The 14035-nt window shown below is 35.4% G+C and overlaps 1 protein-coding gene across 1 annotated transcript in view; it reads right to left on the bottom strand.

Annotated features, from left to right (window-relative positions):
* KIAA1468 (KIAA1468 ortholog) overlaps nt 1-14035 on the bottom strand; it is an 85196-nt gene that overhangs the window by 39201 nt on the left and 31960 nt on the right. Inside the window, exons 11-13 of the mRNA XM_010585998.1 lie at nt 10506-10581; nt 10018-10113; nt 1054-1166 (exon numbers count right to left, since the gene is read on the bottom strand). Of these exons, the coding sequence (XP_010584300.1) occupies nt 1054-1166; nt 10018-10113; nt 10506-10581 (285 nt within the window). The remainder of the gene's footprint in view (nt 1-1053; nt 1167-10017; nt 10114-10505; nt 10582-14035) is intronic.

Below are 14035 nucleotides of genomic sequence, written 5' to 3'. Positions count from 1 at the left end.
AATATTTTAGATAATGGTAGATGTTTCAGAAGCAGATTTCTAATAAATCTGAAGTAGAACAAGGACTGCATCTTTTTGTAATTTCAATCTGCATGATGCCACTGTGCTACAAGTTGCTTTTATTTATTTATTTATGCTTTTTTTTGTCTCCAAAGCCATCTCTTTCAATTGTACCTCATCTCTAAATTTTACCATGGGAACAATTTAGAAAGACACCAGAACACTTAAATTTCAGAGAATCTTCAAAAGGAATGCTTTCCATCTATTTCATAATGCCTATTTTGTCTGAAGACAGAATAGAGCAATGATAGATACAGATGCTTTACAAAACACCTCTAACGAAGATAATGAAAAATCTTTTCACAGTTAGAGAAGGAAACATACCAGCAAGGGTACTTACTGTCTTTCAACCTTAAGGATATTCTTACCAAGATCACTAGAAACAAAGTCAGATTTCCTGAATACTAAGGAAGAACTAAATTTATAAAAAAAATAAAAAATATACTTTGTTTCAAAGTCTTAACCAAAATAAAACAAAGCTCTTAACACTTGTCAGAACTAAATCACTGCTTCAGTCTTCTGAATTTTTTATTGCTACCATAGTACTGAACCGCAAGTAGGAAGAGTACTATTTTCTCATGCTATTTTCCCCAACTAAACATGGTAGTTAACTTACATAAAGATCACTAAGATACACTAATACAGAGGTTTAAAAAAAGCTGGTTTGATTTCTATATCAATCATTGCTAAGAATTATGATCTTAAAGCTCATTTTAACAAAGCATTTCAGTTCAACTTTAAACAGAAAAGGAACTGAAATGTTACAGTACGGCTTACCAAGCACATTCTTACATTTCAGTAACTAGAAAGTACGGGTCATGGAAATGGAAAGTCCTGAAGTCCACACAAATTTGTCAACACTATACCAGCAAAATATCAGCTTAAGTGAAACTTGGTTAAAATCATCCAATAATATCCAGTTTCTATTAGTTCTGCTTCTTTGACAAAGAAAAAAGTTCCTTCTTGTCCCGCAACACACAAACGCAAACACACCTTTGCTCATCATCTGGTCGTTTGATCAAATTGAACAGTATGTGTAGAAGCTGATCTCTCTCTTTGGGTTCAGGATGGAGGCAGGCTGTACACAGTATGAGTGGGATCAATTCCTAAAAAGTTGTGGGTAGGGGAAAACCAAACAAAGTGAAAATGCTTTGGGCATATATTCATTAATGGCAAAATAAACTAAGAAGAAAAATCTAGCCACATAACGTCAAAACAGTTAGAGAAGATTTTTTAGAGTCTTGATCTCTTATTAAGTGACCTGAAAAAAGTGAAGGTCTACAGAGGTTAGAATTATTTTCCTGCTAGGAAAGATCAGGGGAGAACCAGCACATAAAATAAAAAGCTCTGCAAAGACTACAATTAACATATGCAGGTCACCTGTAACCAGAATTAGACAATCATGGTTTAAATTGTCTTCACTACCTACTGAACTGAAGCAGGCTCCACAGACATCTGTGGAACAAAGCTCCTACAGAAAAAGCTACTTCTGATGCCATGGAGTTAAAGATTAAAATTTCCAATTAAGCATGCACACAGTTTTCTGCACAAGTTTGAATAAGCACTGAGAAACATACATTGGTAAAGGTGACTGCAGACAGAGATCCTCTATTTTGTGTTGACTGAGAACTACACGATTTTTTTTAAATGCTTGGTTTTTTGTTGGGTTTTTTTTGTTTTTGTTTTTTTTTCCAATAGAGAGGCAATATCTGAAGGTGAATTCTCTTTTTAGAGGAATTCAATTCCCTTAAGGAACAAACTATCAAGAAAATACTGCATAAAACACTAATGGAAAGAAAATATAAGGCTGTTCACAATAGTGAAGACCTCCTTCTTTCTAAGTATACCTTCAAAGCTCATGGTATTCATTCCCAGAAGAAACAAATGTTTCTAAATGTTTCACGGACTGGAAGTCCCTTTCCTTGACCTTGTTGATGTGAGCCTTTACTCCAATAGAACTTGGAAGACACATAATTTCTACGTCATTTAATATCTTAGGAACAAACATCACACTGGGATGTCGGGGGAAAAGAACAAGACAAACCTAGGTGTCTGCAGAGAAACCATGGGCAAGTAATCCGGAGACTTCCCCTCCCACCTGCCGCATACTTTCGAACCACTTTCAGCAGACAAGCCTTTTCTGAATTAATAAGCCATGACAAATAAGCAGATGACAGTGGGAAACACTTCTGAAGTAACTAGGAAAGATTATACAAAGCCCGGAAAAATCTATAGTTATTTGTAATAACTTTGCAGGGAGGTACCAATTTCTTCTCGCAGACATTCAAAGTGACCTATTCATGATCTTGAGAGTAAGCCTATTAAACAAGCTGGACATGTGGAAATAAACAAGCTGGACATGTGGAAACAACATTAAAGACACCCTCGCGGCTCAACTTGTATTAAAAGACACCCTCGCGGCTCAACTTGTATTTTCCTGAACAGCAGTTACTATGTTTATTTTAAACATAGAACAATATTCTATTTTAGAGCACTACCTAAGCTAGTCAACTCCTGATAAGCTTTTGTTTTCATTTTACAAAAATTGTACTCAGCGTGCTATTTTCACCCCCTGAAGATGACTGAGACACATCCTAAAATGTATTTTAACATTCTGGGAGATATTTTTGGCAATATTTAACCCAATTATGGCACAGATTAGGGAATTTATGATGAGACAGAGGAATTGATGTGGAAATATCCTACTCACTGCTTAAAAAAAATCTCAAAGTACAGAAGGAGAAATGAGAAATAAATTTGAACAATTTGGACATTTCTATTTCTCAATATTTTAAACTAAGCCAGTTTTGGGGTTTGTTTTTAAATAAGTGTAGCACAACGCAAATTAATGTGAATTTAAAACCTGTGTTGAAGAAACTTCACAAATTACATCGCAGTAAGAGCTACATAACTTTCTTCAGCTGAAAGCTCCTTTCCCTCTAGAATTCGCATGTTAGATTTTATCTTTAGTATACCTAACATGCAGGTTTCGTGCATTTAAAGTTCTGAGAACGCAGAGGCTTAATCTATTTAACTTTTTTTTGTACTTCACAGAAGCATTTTCTCTTCTACAAACACTGTTTTAACTCAAAAAGATTTGAAAAAATATTATAAAAATACCCCCCCTTGCCACTCTAAATACCACTACTTACACATTAAGCTAAGATCTTTTAAAGAGGAAATCAGACTGCAATCTGTAGATACACAACATAATTACGAATTTCACCATAAAGAATATAGGTCATGGAAAAAACTTTATATCAAAATAAACCTGTGTTACTTTACTGAGATCTACCTTTCTGAAATCTACCCTGAGTTCACTTTATCCAACCGCTCTTGCAATTATTCTTAAGTACTCCATATAAAGTTTTTTTTTTTAAAAAGAATATACCCCATGAAATGGGACATGTATATTTTTTTTATGATCTGGGGTTTTTGATTCATCTATTGAAACCATCACACTGACTTCACTTTCCTAGTATGTTTGAGTACCTACTCAAAAAACTCAACTGCTCGCTCAGAACTACTGCTAGATTTGAAACAGTGTCATGAGCTTGTTTTTTTTCTTTTAAAGCTTCTTTTCAAATTTAAGGAAGTTAACAAAGTTGATTTTTCCAGCTGACTCTGTATGAAAGGAAAACACCTCCAAATATTCACCTAGATACTACTACCTTGTGTGTGAAAGGCTAATGAGTAACCTAACACCATTGACATGGGGCAGATACAAGGCTGGTTCTTTACCTTGCAGAAAGCTGGTTATTATAGCTGACGGAATTAGCTGTTTGTTCTTGTCCATTGGTCACATTCTTTCATGCATACTATGGGAGAAGAGAGTGTTCTCTGCATCGCTGCATCAGTGCTTCTACAGTTCCTTCTATTAAGGGGAGTGGAGAAACAGTGAGAAGTCTTGAACAGTGTTTTATGTGCTCCCTATAGACTTAATGGACAGGAGGGTAAAACTGGAGGCGAAAGGGACTTTCTGTGGGACAAGAACAACAAAACTGCTCTCACAGATGGACAAACCAGGTCAGGTGAAGTCTCCCAAAGACTTAAAAGGGGACAGATTCTTCTCGGGATATTCAGGATCATTAAGAACAAAAAACAACCTACAGGCAAGTTTGAGCTCATTCCTTCCTGTTGCTAAGGGCCACGCCTTAGATGTAGACTTGTTTAATAAATCTCAGATTTTTCATTCTCAAAAAAAGCAGAGAAGTGCTGTAGAAAGTGGTAATTTTCCAATAAGACACAATAATATTAGCATTTGGCTGTTTAAATTCAAGAGGAGGGTTCATAACATTGTTATGGAGACTGTATATAATTATTAATAATCAAGGAGAGGACTTCCAGTGCTATTTGAAACACTCTGCCTTCCTTGGGAAGGAATACCACTTGTGCTGACAGTCCTAAAGCAAGAACATAAATTTTAAATAAACCAACCACCTTCCCTCTACTTAATTTGGGATCCTTCCTAACTGTCTTGTTCATCCCCAAGTCCCTCTTTTCCCTTTTGCCTCTGACTTAGGAAAACTGATTAGTTCCTGTTGGTATTCGTCAACAACACCAGGAGAATTGACTTTCATAACTATGACACTGTTTTTCCATTAGATGCCAAGCAGAATAAAACATCATGTGTCAGAAGTCTCACCTCCACTACTGAAAAGGCAAGTTCATATCTGAGGCAGTTTATATCTGTGAGATACTCAGATGTAGAATAGAGAGAAAAAAGTTATTTTGTTTTTACTGTGAGATAGGCTACATACAGGTGAATGACGGACAAAGCTATGAAGCTGACCTAATGCATTGCACAGGAGAAATGAAACAGCCCATCTTCTCTCTGTTCTACCTCTGCTTAACTGTCCACATAGGTCTACCCAAAGAAAAATTCAGGTTTTTTTTCATCATAGTACCTTTGGACAACTTCTCCCTAACTTACAACAACATGTTCCATTATCTTTGAACAGGATTCACTATCTGAGCTGATTTAAGTTCTCAATAAAGGCAACATTTACGTACGGAGCAGCTCTTCATTATGGTCAAAAGAAGGTGGCTTTTTAATGGTAACTGGTATCACCTCAACTATAGGTAAAACAGTTCCTCCTACATATTAAAAGTATTAAAACAAAATATTAAAGTTTGGGTTTTTTTAAAATGCAGCCTATAGCAAACATTTGTCTATTTTTCTGACAATTTTCTTACAAGGTAGCAAGAAATTTTCTATCTGTGTTGTTGCCTTCGTTATAACTTTTCTGTTTAATGTTCTGACAAAAGTCTTCTACAACTTAGTTTCTCTCACTAATTAGTGTCTTTTTGTTGGAGTACTCATAAGCAAAATACTTATCTCAAAGTATAAAGTTAATTAGTGTTAAGTGTCAAGACTAGTTCTTTCAATAGCTTAGGATAGTAATCTTTTTTATTATTTCAAATATTTATGTAATAATATGGCAAACAGCTGACAAAATATATAAACCAGGATGACATTATGATTTATTTTGTAAATGTGCCCTTTCAATCTTCTCTAATAGTCAATGCTTATGTTGTGAACCAATGTTATGTTAAAATTCTTCTGTAACTTAGCCTCTGAAAACCAGTAAATAAAATCAAATAATCTTATCTGCAGCAACTGAAATAGGTGCAGGTACTAAACAAACTACTGATATGGAGTCTCTTGTGCAAGAAGGTATCTGAAGTTCAGAATTCATCCTTTTAGTTTCAAAATGAAAAAATATTTAATCATAGGATTAATACATGACTCAGAACTTTGTGCTACTCATCTTACTAATATTAAAATTACAACTATAATTACATTTCATGGGATGAGACTATTATTCCAGGATCCAAATTAAGCCTCTTGTAGATCCCAAAGGGATGCTTTTACATAAGAATCAATGCAGATATGGGTGTGAAAAAACTTTGTATTTCTTTGTTTATATCTATTGTTTACCTACATATAAAACTAGTAATAATTGGCAATTCAATTCATAAACATTAAATTCAACTCCTTTAATATGTTATGCTTAAAGACATGGTGTTGAAAGACATCAGCTTTCAGACTACAGTTGGAAAGGATACTCTGTGAGATTGAGCTATTTCTTTCTAAGAAAACTACACTAGCCCCTCATATCCAGAGAGGGAAACTAAAGGACTTAAATTACAAAATGGTTATGTGTGTCTCTTGTGTGTGTGGGGCAACCCCACACCCAAACAAAAAAGCCCCCAAACCAAAACCAACACCCCATGCAAACCAGAAAAGAACCAGTAAACAGGCTGTGGTCAACACTACCCCTATTTTTCAGAAACACAATCTATAAAAGCCTACCACAATCTAAGTTTTACAGAGTAACAGAAAGTATTTTAATTGTTCATTTAAATTTTTCTATTCTCCACTATTCTGTGAAATAGAAACACTGTTTAAAGATACTGATGGCTGACAATTTTCATGCTGAGGAACTCTAAACTTACATGCCTTTAGCCATATCCAACCAGAATGACATTTGCTTGACACAGCCACTAGAAACAGCCACTTAAATATACTCCCAAGCTCTGACACAGCATTCTTTTACATTTTTTAACAAAGCCAATTATTTTATGGCTTTTAAAGTGTAAGACTGAGATGAAAATCTGTAATAAGATGTTCAGCTCTACTGTGTTTTAAGAGACAGCTACCTCCAAAAAAATGCCAGAGAACTAAAGTGCCTCGGTGATGTCTATGCATAGTTACTACACATTAACGTGAACAGTCTACAGCATTACTTTCTTCTAGCAGAGTCGAGAATGGCACCCGTTCAGAGTTTGAAGATTCAGCGTTACCTTTGCTTCAACTTTACAAAGAAATAAAAGCAAAACTCTACTCTTAACATATTAAACTCTAGGTAAATAACAGTTTCTTAGTATAAAAATTTAGTGGTGCACATTTAGTAAACCATTACTATCATGATTTTGCTAAGTTTGTGTAACACAAATGAAAGTTACAGAAACTAACCCTGGAATAATAGGTGAGATGAAAGGTATAAATAATTAAGGAAAAGTGTTTCTTGATTAAGAGCAAGAGTAACAAGATCCTGATATTAAGCCAAAAAGTTTACTCTGGCACAAACTCCGCTAAAGGACTACATACTGCAGAACACAGAAGTTGTACATACAAACAAGGTTACTCCTGTTACCTGACAAAAAGATATTGATTTCTACATCTTATAAAGGGTGAGAAATCAGTATGGCACTGATTAGTTATTGCAAAAATTTTAGAAGATTGCTTTTCTCTAATTACATTGTAGCCAAAGGAATCTTTTTATCTTCTTGACAGATAGAAAGTGGCTGATTTTTTTTTTTTTTAATATTAACTGTGTTTTAGTTTTAAGTGGTAAAAACACAATTGAGGAAGCAGATTTCAATGCAGATGAAATTTTATGAACTCAAGCTGCTCATCTGCAAGAAGCGTTATCACAGACTGCATACCCAGCCAAAGGGGTTTTTTTGAAGAATAGGGTTTTAGCAGTTTTGTTACTGTTCATTCAAATTAGTATTTGGCTTGCAGTATCTCCTTTGTTTGTGGGTGCATTCACATACAAATCTAAATATTGACATAACTGTTTTCAAGCAGTTAGGATAAACTAGACACTTGGGAAAAAAACAAAATTAAATTTATATGTTGATACATGGAATTTTAATGACTATGAATTGCTTTCAGGCAATTATCCTATATTATGCATTATTGATTTTACCCAGCTGAACTGCTCTTTTAGAAACAACTAAAATTACCTCCTCAGCCACCCTACTCAATATTGTATTTCTCCTTCTTTCTTATCTTCCATTGGAACCTAAACTACAGACATTGAAGAACAATTAAAGCTGCACCAATGCAGAAAAATAACGTAATTTCAGAAACGCGTCAGACATTCTGACACTAACTGATCATTCTGTTGTCAACTGTAATATTTACTGGACCACTTATTACCAAGGCAGGCAGGCTGCTACTGACCTTAAGAGGGTTAAAAGCATTGGTGAAATGGCTTCTGAATCTCTGGTAAAGGACAATACCTACTGAGAGACTGTCAACCTCCACAAACCCAGTTACTGCAAAATGAAAATGTATACCACAATGTTTTCAGCTTAAGATTTTGCAAGCCATTTCACCATGATGGATGCTTAAAGAAAAAAGATAGGTACTTTAGGGAGTCATTACAAAATTATGTTTAATTCTCACTTCTAACACACTGACAGTGTAAGATCTTAAATACTACTACTGTGTATTTTCACTTTGGTGATAACTTTGCATTACAACCTGAGCCTGTTACACATCTTTCTAAAATTAGTGATGTTTTGGTACATTTTTACACCACCTGTCTGTAAAATTATGCTAAGACTCTCTCATGATAAGGTTGTTTTTGGACAAGACCCAAAGTTGTACCTTGTTGAAAAGAGTCCAGTTCTTAGGTTAGCTTTTCGTAATACTGATATTAATAAATACTAACAGATGGTCTACCCAAGTTTTCCTTCAAATTCCATGACTACATCTGAAAGAACATTACAATAGTTATAGCAACGGGTGGTAACTGAGAAAAGTTATTTTTAAAGCAAATTTCAATTGGAACGTTAAGCATCCCATGCAATCCAGTTACACAATTCTCACTTGCGGCTTTTTGAAATCAAATTGAAACAGATGATCTGTTTAAGGCAAAAATACATGTAATCAAATGTAACTTGAACTGTAAAACAAAGTAAATATAAAATAGCCTAAAAAGTCATGGAAATATTAAATGCATAACACAGATTATGCTACAAGCTGTGAAAAGAAGCCGAAATACCACATCCTGCCAAGCAGAGGGAAGGAAAGGAATAAATAAGAAATCAGAAATTAAGCACTGATCCAGGAACATTCACAGAATTATTCTGAAAGACTATTAACAGAACCATTTCCAGAGCACCCAGTTAACACCCCCACCCCCTCAGAAAAAAAAACCCTTTTATAAAGTTTGAGACTTTCAAAACGTGGTACATCTCAAACTCACCATGTCAACTCCTGATAATAAGTCATATGTTATAAAATTTTAGGTTATAGGATCAGTACAAATTTCTTGAGGATTTTTCAAAGCCTTAAAATGAACTTATGCAAAACGCACTACTAAGTCTACCATACTGTAGGTCCCCTCAGCAAGGACTAAAACTTACTCAACAAACTATGCTACTTCAAACCCTTTATTTTGGTGTCAACTATAAGGCCGCTGAATTTTTGTTTGATATATTTTCTGATTTTTATTTTTTACACATTTGGTAGTGTGCAATATTTACAACAAAGCAATACAAAACCAGTCATCTTTTTTCCATCTTCAATAACAGTCTTCCTTTTCTACACTATATATTATGAATGGTTATGCAAAACACCATCTTCATTTACATTCAAAATAAACATTACCTCTTCATAATTTTATTTAGCTTCATTTTAAATTTAAGGAAAACACATAAGCAAGATTGCTAATTTTCTTATGAACCTTATCTTGGCTGATAAATGGAGCTTCTAAAAAAAGACAGTAAAATAAATTTTTTGTTGAAGTACATAGTGCTGCAAAAGAACCTGAACATGAATCCTTGTTAAAACTGATAGATAAAATAAACCAAATTTAATGTTTGAACTTATAACCTCTGCTCTTTATAACACACATTAACCATGGTCTTCTCTAACAAAAACATTCGTGCTACCACAAACAGATGGACCTACAGTAACAGTTACTCTTGCTGAATGCTAATGGGTGCCTTAAGCAAAGGAAGAAATATTAGGATACCATGCAGGTTTACTGAACTCACCTGACAGAGGTGTAAAACCATTTTCTAGGAGCAGAGATGCATGCACAAAAGTAAGAACATGATTGCAAGTAACAGACTTTCATGAAATTAGACACATCATCTTCAAAATGAAGAAAACATCCTGGTAAACAAAAAAAGTAAAATTTCAGGGTTCCTCACCTCTCGCTTTGCAAGCAGCACATTAGGAACAATATGAGGCAGGCAGCGTCCCAACATTAACATGACACTTTTTTCACTGTCTGCAATCCGAGATACCTAGAAAACCAAGTTGTTTGTTTGGTTTCTTCAAATGAAACACAGGAACAGGAAAATATTCTTTCAGAGGAATTATAAGAATTGCAACAGGCTGATCACTTACCAGAAAATATTTAATTTACTCACACACGTTAAGCCGTAAGTTTTTGTAACTTCAAAAGCATGAATCCACTTGTGTGACTCAGAACTTCCCAGTAATTACATGTCTATCACTAGCTTTCATATTTAAGCTAAAATCTGAAAGAATATCCTTATTTCTTAAGTTTCATGCACATAAATTTATCTCACCATATATGTTAGTAAGTCTTGTTTCAAAGACATTAGTGCTTGTTTAACTATTGCTGCCATGCAGAATAAAGGATCTTCTACTTTATGTCAACTGGGAAATATACCTCTGATCCCAAACGGCTGTCTGCTGACATCCGACAGAAAGACAGTAGTGCTTGATGGAAAGCTGGTGACAATTTCCTGAAATATTGTCAAAAAGGGAGGGGGGAGGGGAAAAGCATAGATAAGAAAGGTGACTGAACAAGTCTTTTCACTCTGGTTTAATCAGCTAAGTAAAATGACATTCAGCAAGCATGTTTTACATGAAGCATACTGCAGAAATTTTGGTTTAAAATTATCTTTGACTGTTAGGGTGTTTAGTTTGTAGCAAGAAAAAAAGTGGGTGTCCTAATTAAGAAGTTACTTCTAGTTCTGCAAAATGTAACATCTTCCAAATTGCTGCACAAACAAAAATAGGACTAAAGCATGAAGAAAAGGAAGCTTTAGCAATACAAGAGGAAGCATACAATTATGCAAACTGGGGGGGAGGGGGCAGAAATCACAAGAAACAGTATTTTTGCTTAATGCTCTGATTCTGCACATTGCATAAAAACATTTGAGTCAGTCACTTAAAACTTAAGGATTAAACAGAGATTGCTCAACTGCCGCTTTGGGATCTAAACATTGGATTCAAACGTACAGCAAGAACCTCAAAACTAACCTTAAACTGCTGTCCAATCCCTAATGTAGACGTATATCTGTAGAAGTACTGCCTCATGGCCGTGCACAGCACCAGCCAACACAGCTGAGCTACTCAAAGCCTTAAGCATACACATAAAACCCTGATAAGAGTCTCAAAACAACCTTGTCCGAGAAGGGTAATTTGGCAGAAATGTTCTCAGAAAACAATTACCAGACTGACCATTACATAAAACAGACAAGCACCATCAGCAGCAGCATCCTATTTTTCCCAGTAATGATAACTCCCTCTGCCTTATCTGAGGCCTGTATTTAGATGCTAATCTAACACTGCCTCATCCACTGTGATCAAAGAGGAAAAAGAACATTTCTCTTCCAAAACACGCACAGAAATCATCTCATTCTATTATCATTATCATCATCATCTGCTGTTTGAATCCTCTAATGACACTATATGAGTTTAAGGTAGGGGGTGACTCCTATTTCTTACATGGAAAGTGGTTATCACCTTTCAACTCTTAAAAAAGCTTTTTGTACACTTGAGCACAGAAAATCCTACACATGTGCAATTATGCGTATGGACACATATGTTTTTATCTAATAGATTGAAACATCACACTCTTTATGGAAAATACATCATCATTCTCCCTTTTCTAACCAAAAAAAGCACATTAAGAATCTAAGTTCCTACGTATAATTGTTTAAGCTAATCCAGGAGGACATGGGTAAATATACCAGAGTAGTTTTCCTCTTCTGACTATTTACAAAATATGATAAATAAGAATATGTTTATTACTTAAAATCAATTTTTTTTCTTGACAGTATGGGTTTTTTAAAACACGTTTTAAATTTTAGTGAAGTAAGTTGGTTTTAGTTCCAATCAGCTTGATTTTGTGCAAGGGTTCACCCTAAAAAAGTTACTAAACAACTCGGATGGTAGCAAGTTGTAAATGACTTCTGTTTAACAATACGTTAGTCCTTATTCTGTAAAAGTATTCCTGAATGACAGATTTACAGGCTCTACTCAAGGCTTTAAGGTTTATTTACACGGGGAGAACAGGAGCAAGTGTTGCAAAGCAGCAGCTTACCATTAAAAGAACGGCAAGGCCTTGCCCAGCCCTTTGCCCAGGCTCTCCCTTACCTCAGCATTTGAGCCGCAGAACATCAGATCCTTCCCCACTTGAAACCTTAATTAAAATCCTACATAAGGGCAAAGTTCTATCCCCATTTTGCAGAGACTGAAAACTAACTAAGTATGACAATATGACACTGAATTTCCCTGTGGGTTAATTAACAGCAAGCTCCAGGCAGCACGGATCCCATTACGATTGCTGGCTCTATTTAGAGTCAAGAAAGCGTCTCCTGGATGAAGTCTAGTAAAATCCTTCATAGCTATGCTGGAGAAAAACAATGACAGACCCAGGCCTCTTGCACATGAAGCACTACTAATTATTCCATTTAACACTGGGACAACAAGAGAGTCAATTCACTGAAAAAGTCAGGAGTGACTGCTACATACAGAAAACACCTTGTATTTGGTGCAAACCACAACACCTAAAATGAGTTGAATAAATACACGTGGTGCAGTCTATTCAAACGGCTGCTAGTGCTTTCTACTGCAATCTGTTAGAGGAGGCATTTTTCCAACGATGGCCACGTCCCTGTTTGTGGGCACGCGCGCACAGCTGCTGCAAGTGCAGTCACACAAAGCAGGCTCACTTGTGCTTCTATCCTCTCTTCCCATCTGGGCAAGGTTTATGCCAAGAATCCACTCCCTAGCTACACTAGTAACAACCTTGCCTTTTAGGATAGAGTCTTAGTTTTTAATACCTCTTAATACATTCTGAATAAATTGTAGTAATTGGCTTCTACAAATAACCACCCCAGACTGAAATAAATAAATATCCAGCACTTCTATCATGCTGCTTCTCCCACGGATCTCAAAATACTTAACAAATAATAGAATTCTAATGAAAAAATTTACTGTATTATTACAAATCAAGTGCATAATCCAGGAAAACAATTTAGTGGTACAGATCTATAAAACACTGTATCAAATACGGTTTCCTTTGACCCTTCACTGACACGTTAAGCCCAAAACTCAGTACAAAAATAGCCACGTATTACGCTTGCATTACTTATTTCTGCAGTGAACTGCATTTGAGGGGACTTCTGAAGTTAACTCAATAGGGATTCAAGGCTTTATTCAACTACTTTTCAAATAAATCCATGTGTAGTTATATTTAAAAGAGCTGTGAGCAGCAAAACAAATTTTGTTTTTCTAAAAACTACTGTCATAAATCCCACTGGAGATACTCATAGTTCCTTCCACACTCAGTGATCTCATCCTATTTTGATACCCATCCTCACTACCCCCAAACCATCAATCTAAAATTCATGCACTTAATGCCTCTCAGCACTCCCAATTATTCTGAGGAAAAAGAAACTTGCAACAAGCCACAGACAAAAGTAGGTAGACAAATTTATGGCAATCAATGTACGACAGCCATAAGTTTTAATTATTACAAAGTCATTACACATTCAGCTAGAAAATGAAAGAAATTTAAAAAAAAAAAAATCTGGAAAGCTTAAAGGGAACCACTGCAAATTTTCCAGAAAAATCTAAGTCAAGTTTTACTTTCCTGTTAAACAGTAGTATATTCAATTAGGAGAGAAGAAATTTTTAGTAAGACTCAGACTCTAAGGTACTGTATTCAGAAATCAGAAATCTTTCCTCCTGTTCAATTCTGAAGTTAAGATATCACTGAAAAAGTGCCCCTGGCCCTAGGACTCAGTGCAGAAGTTAAGGAAATCCAGAGAAAACAAACAAGATACTTAGGGTTTGCATGAAAATTTAATTACTAGCAGAGGTAGAAACTCTTGTTTTTTCTTCTTTCTTACCCCCCCCCCCCCCCCCCCGCTTTTGTTTTTTCTCCCCCCCACCAAACCACACAAA

Source organism: Haliaeetus leucocephalus, unplaced genomic scaffold (genome assembly GCF_000737465.1).
Source record: "Haliaeetus leucocephalus isolate CR32 unplaced genomic scaffold, Haliaeetus_leucocephalus-4.0 Scaffold137, whole genome shotgun sequence".
Classification (NCBI taxonomy): domain Eukaryota; kingdom Metazoa; phylum Chordata; class Aves; order Accipitriformes; family Accipitridae; genus Haliaeetus; species Haliaeetus leucocephalus.
Note: the sequence above shows the minus strand (reverse complement) of the source record. Positions and strands in the feature narration are given on the sequence as shown.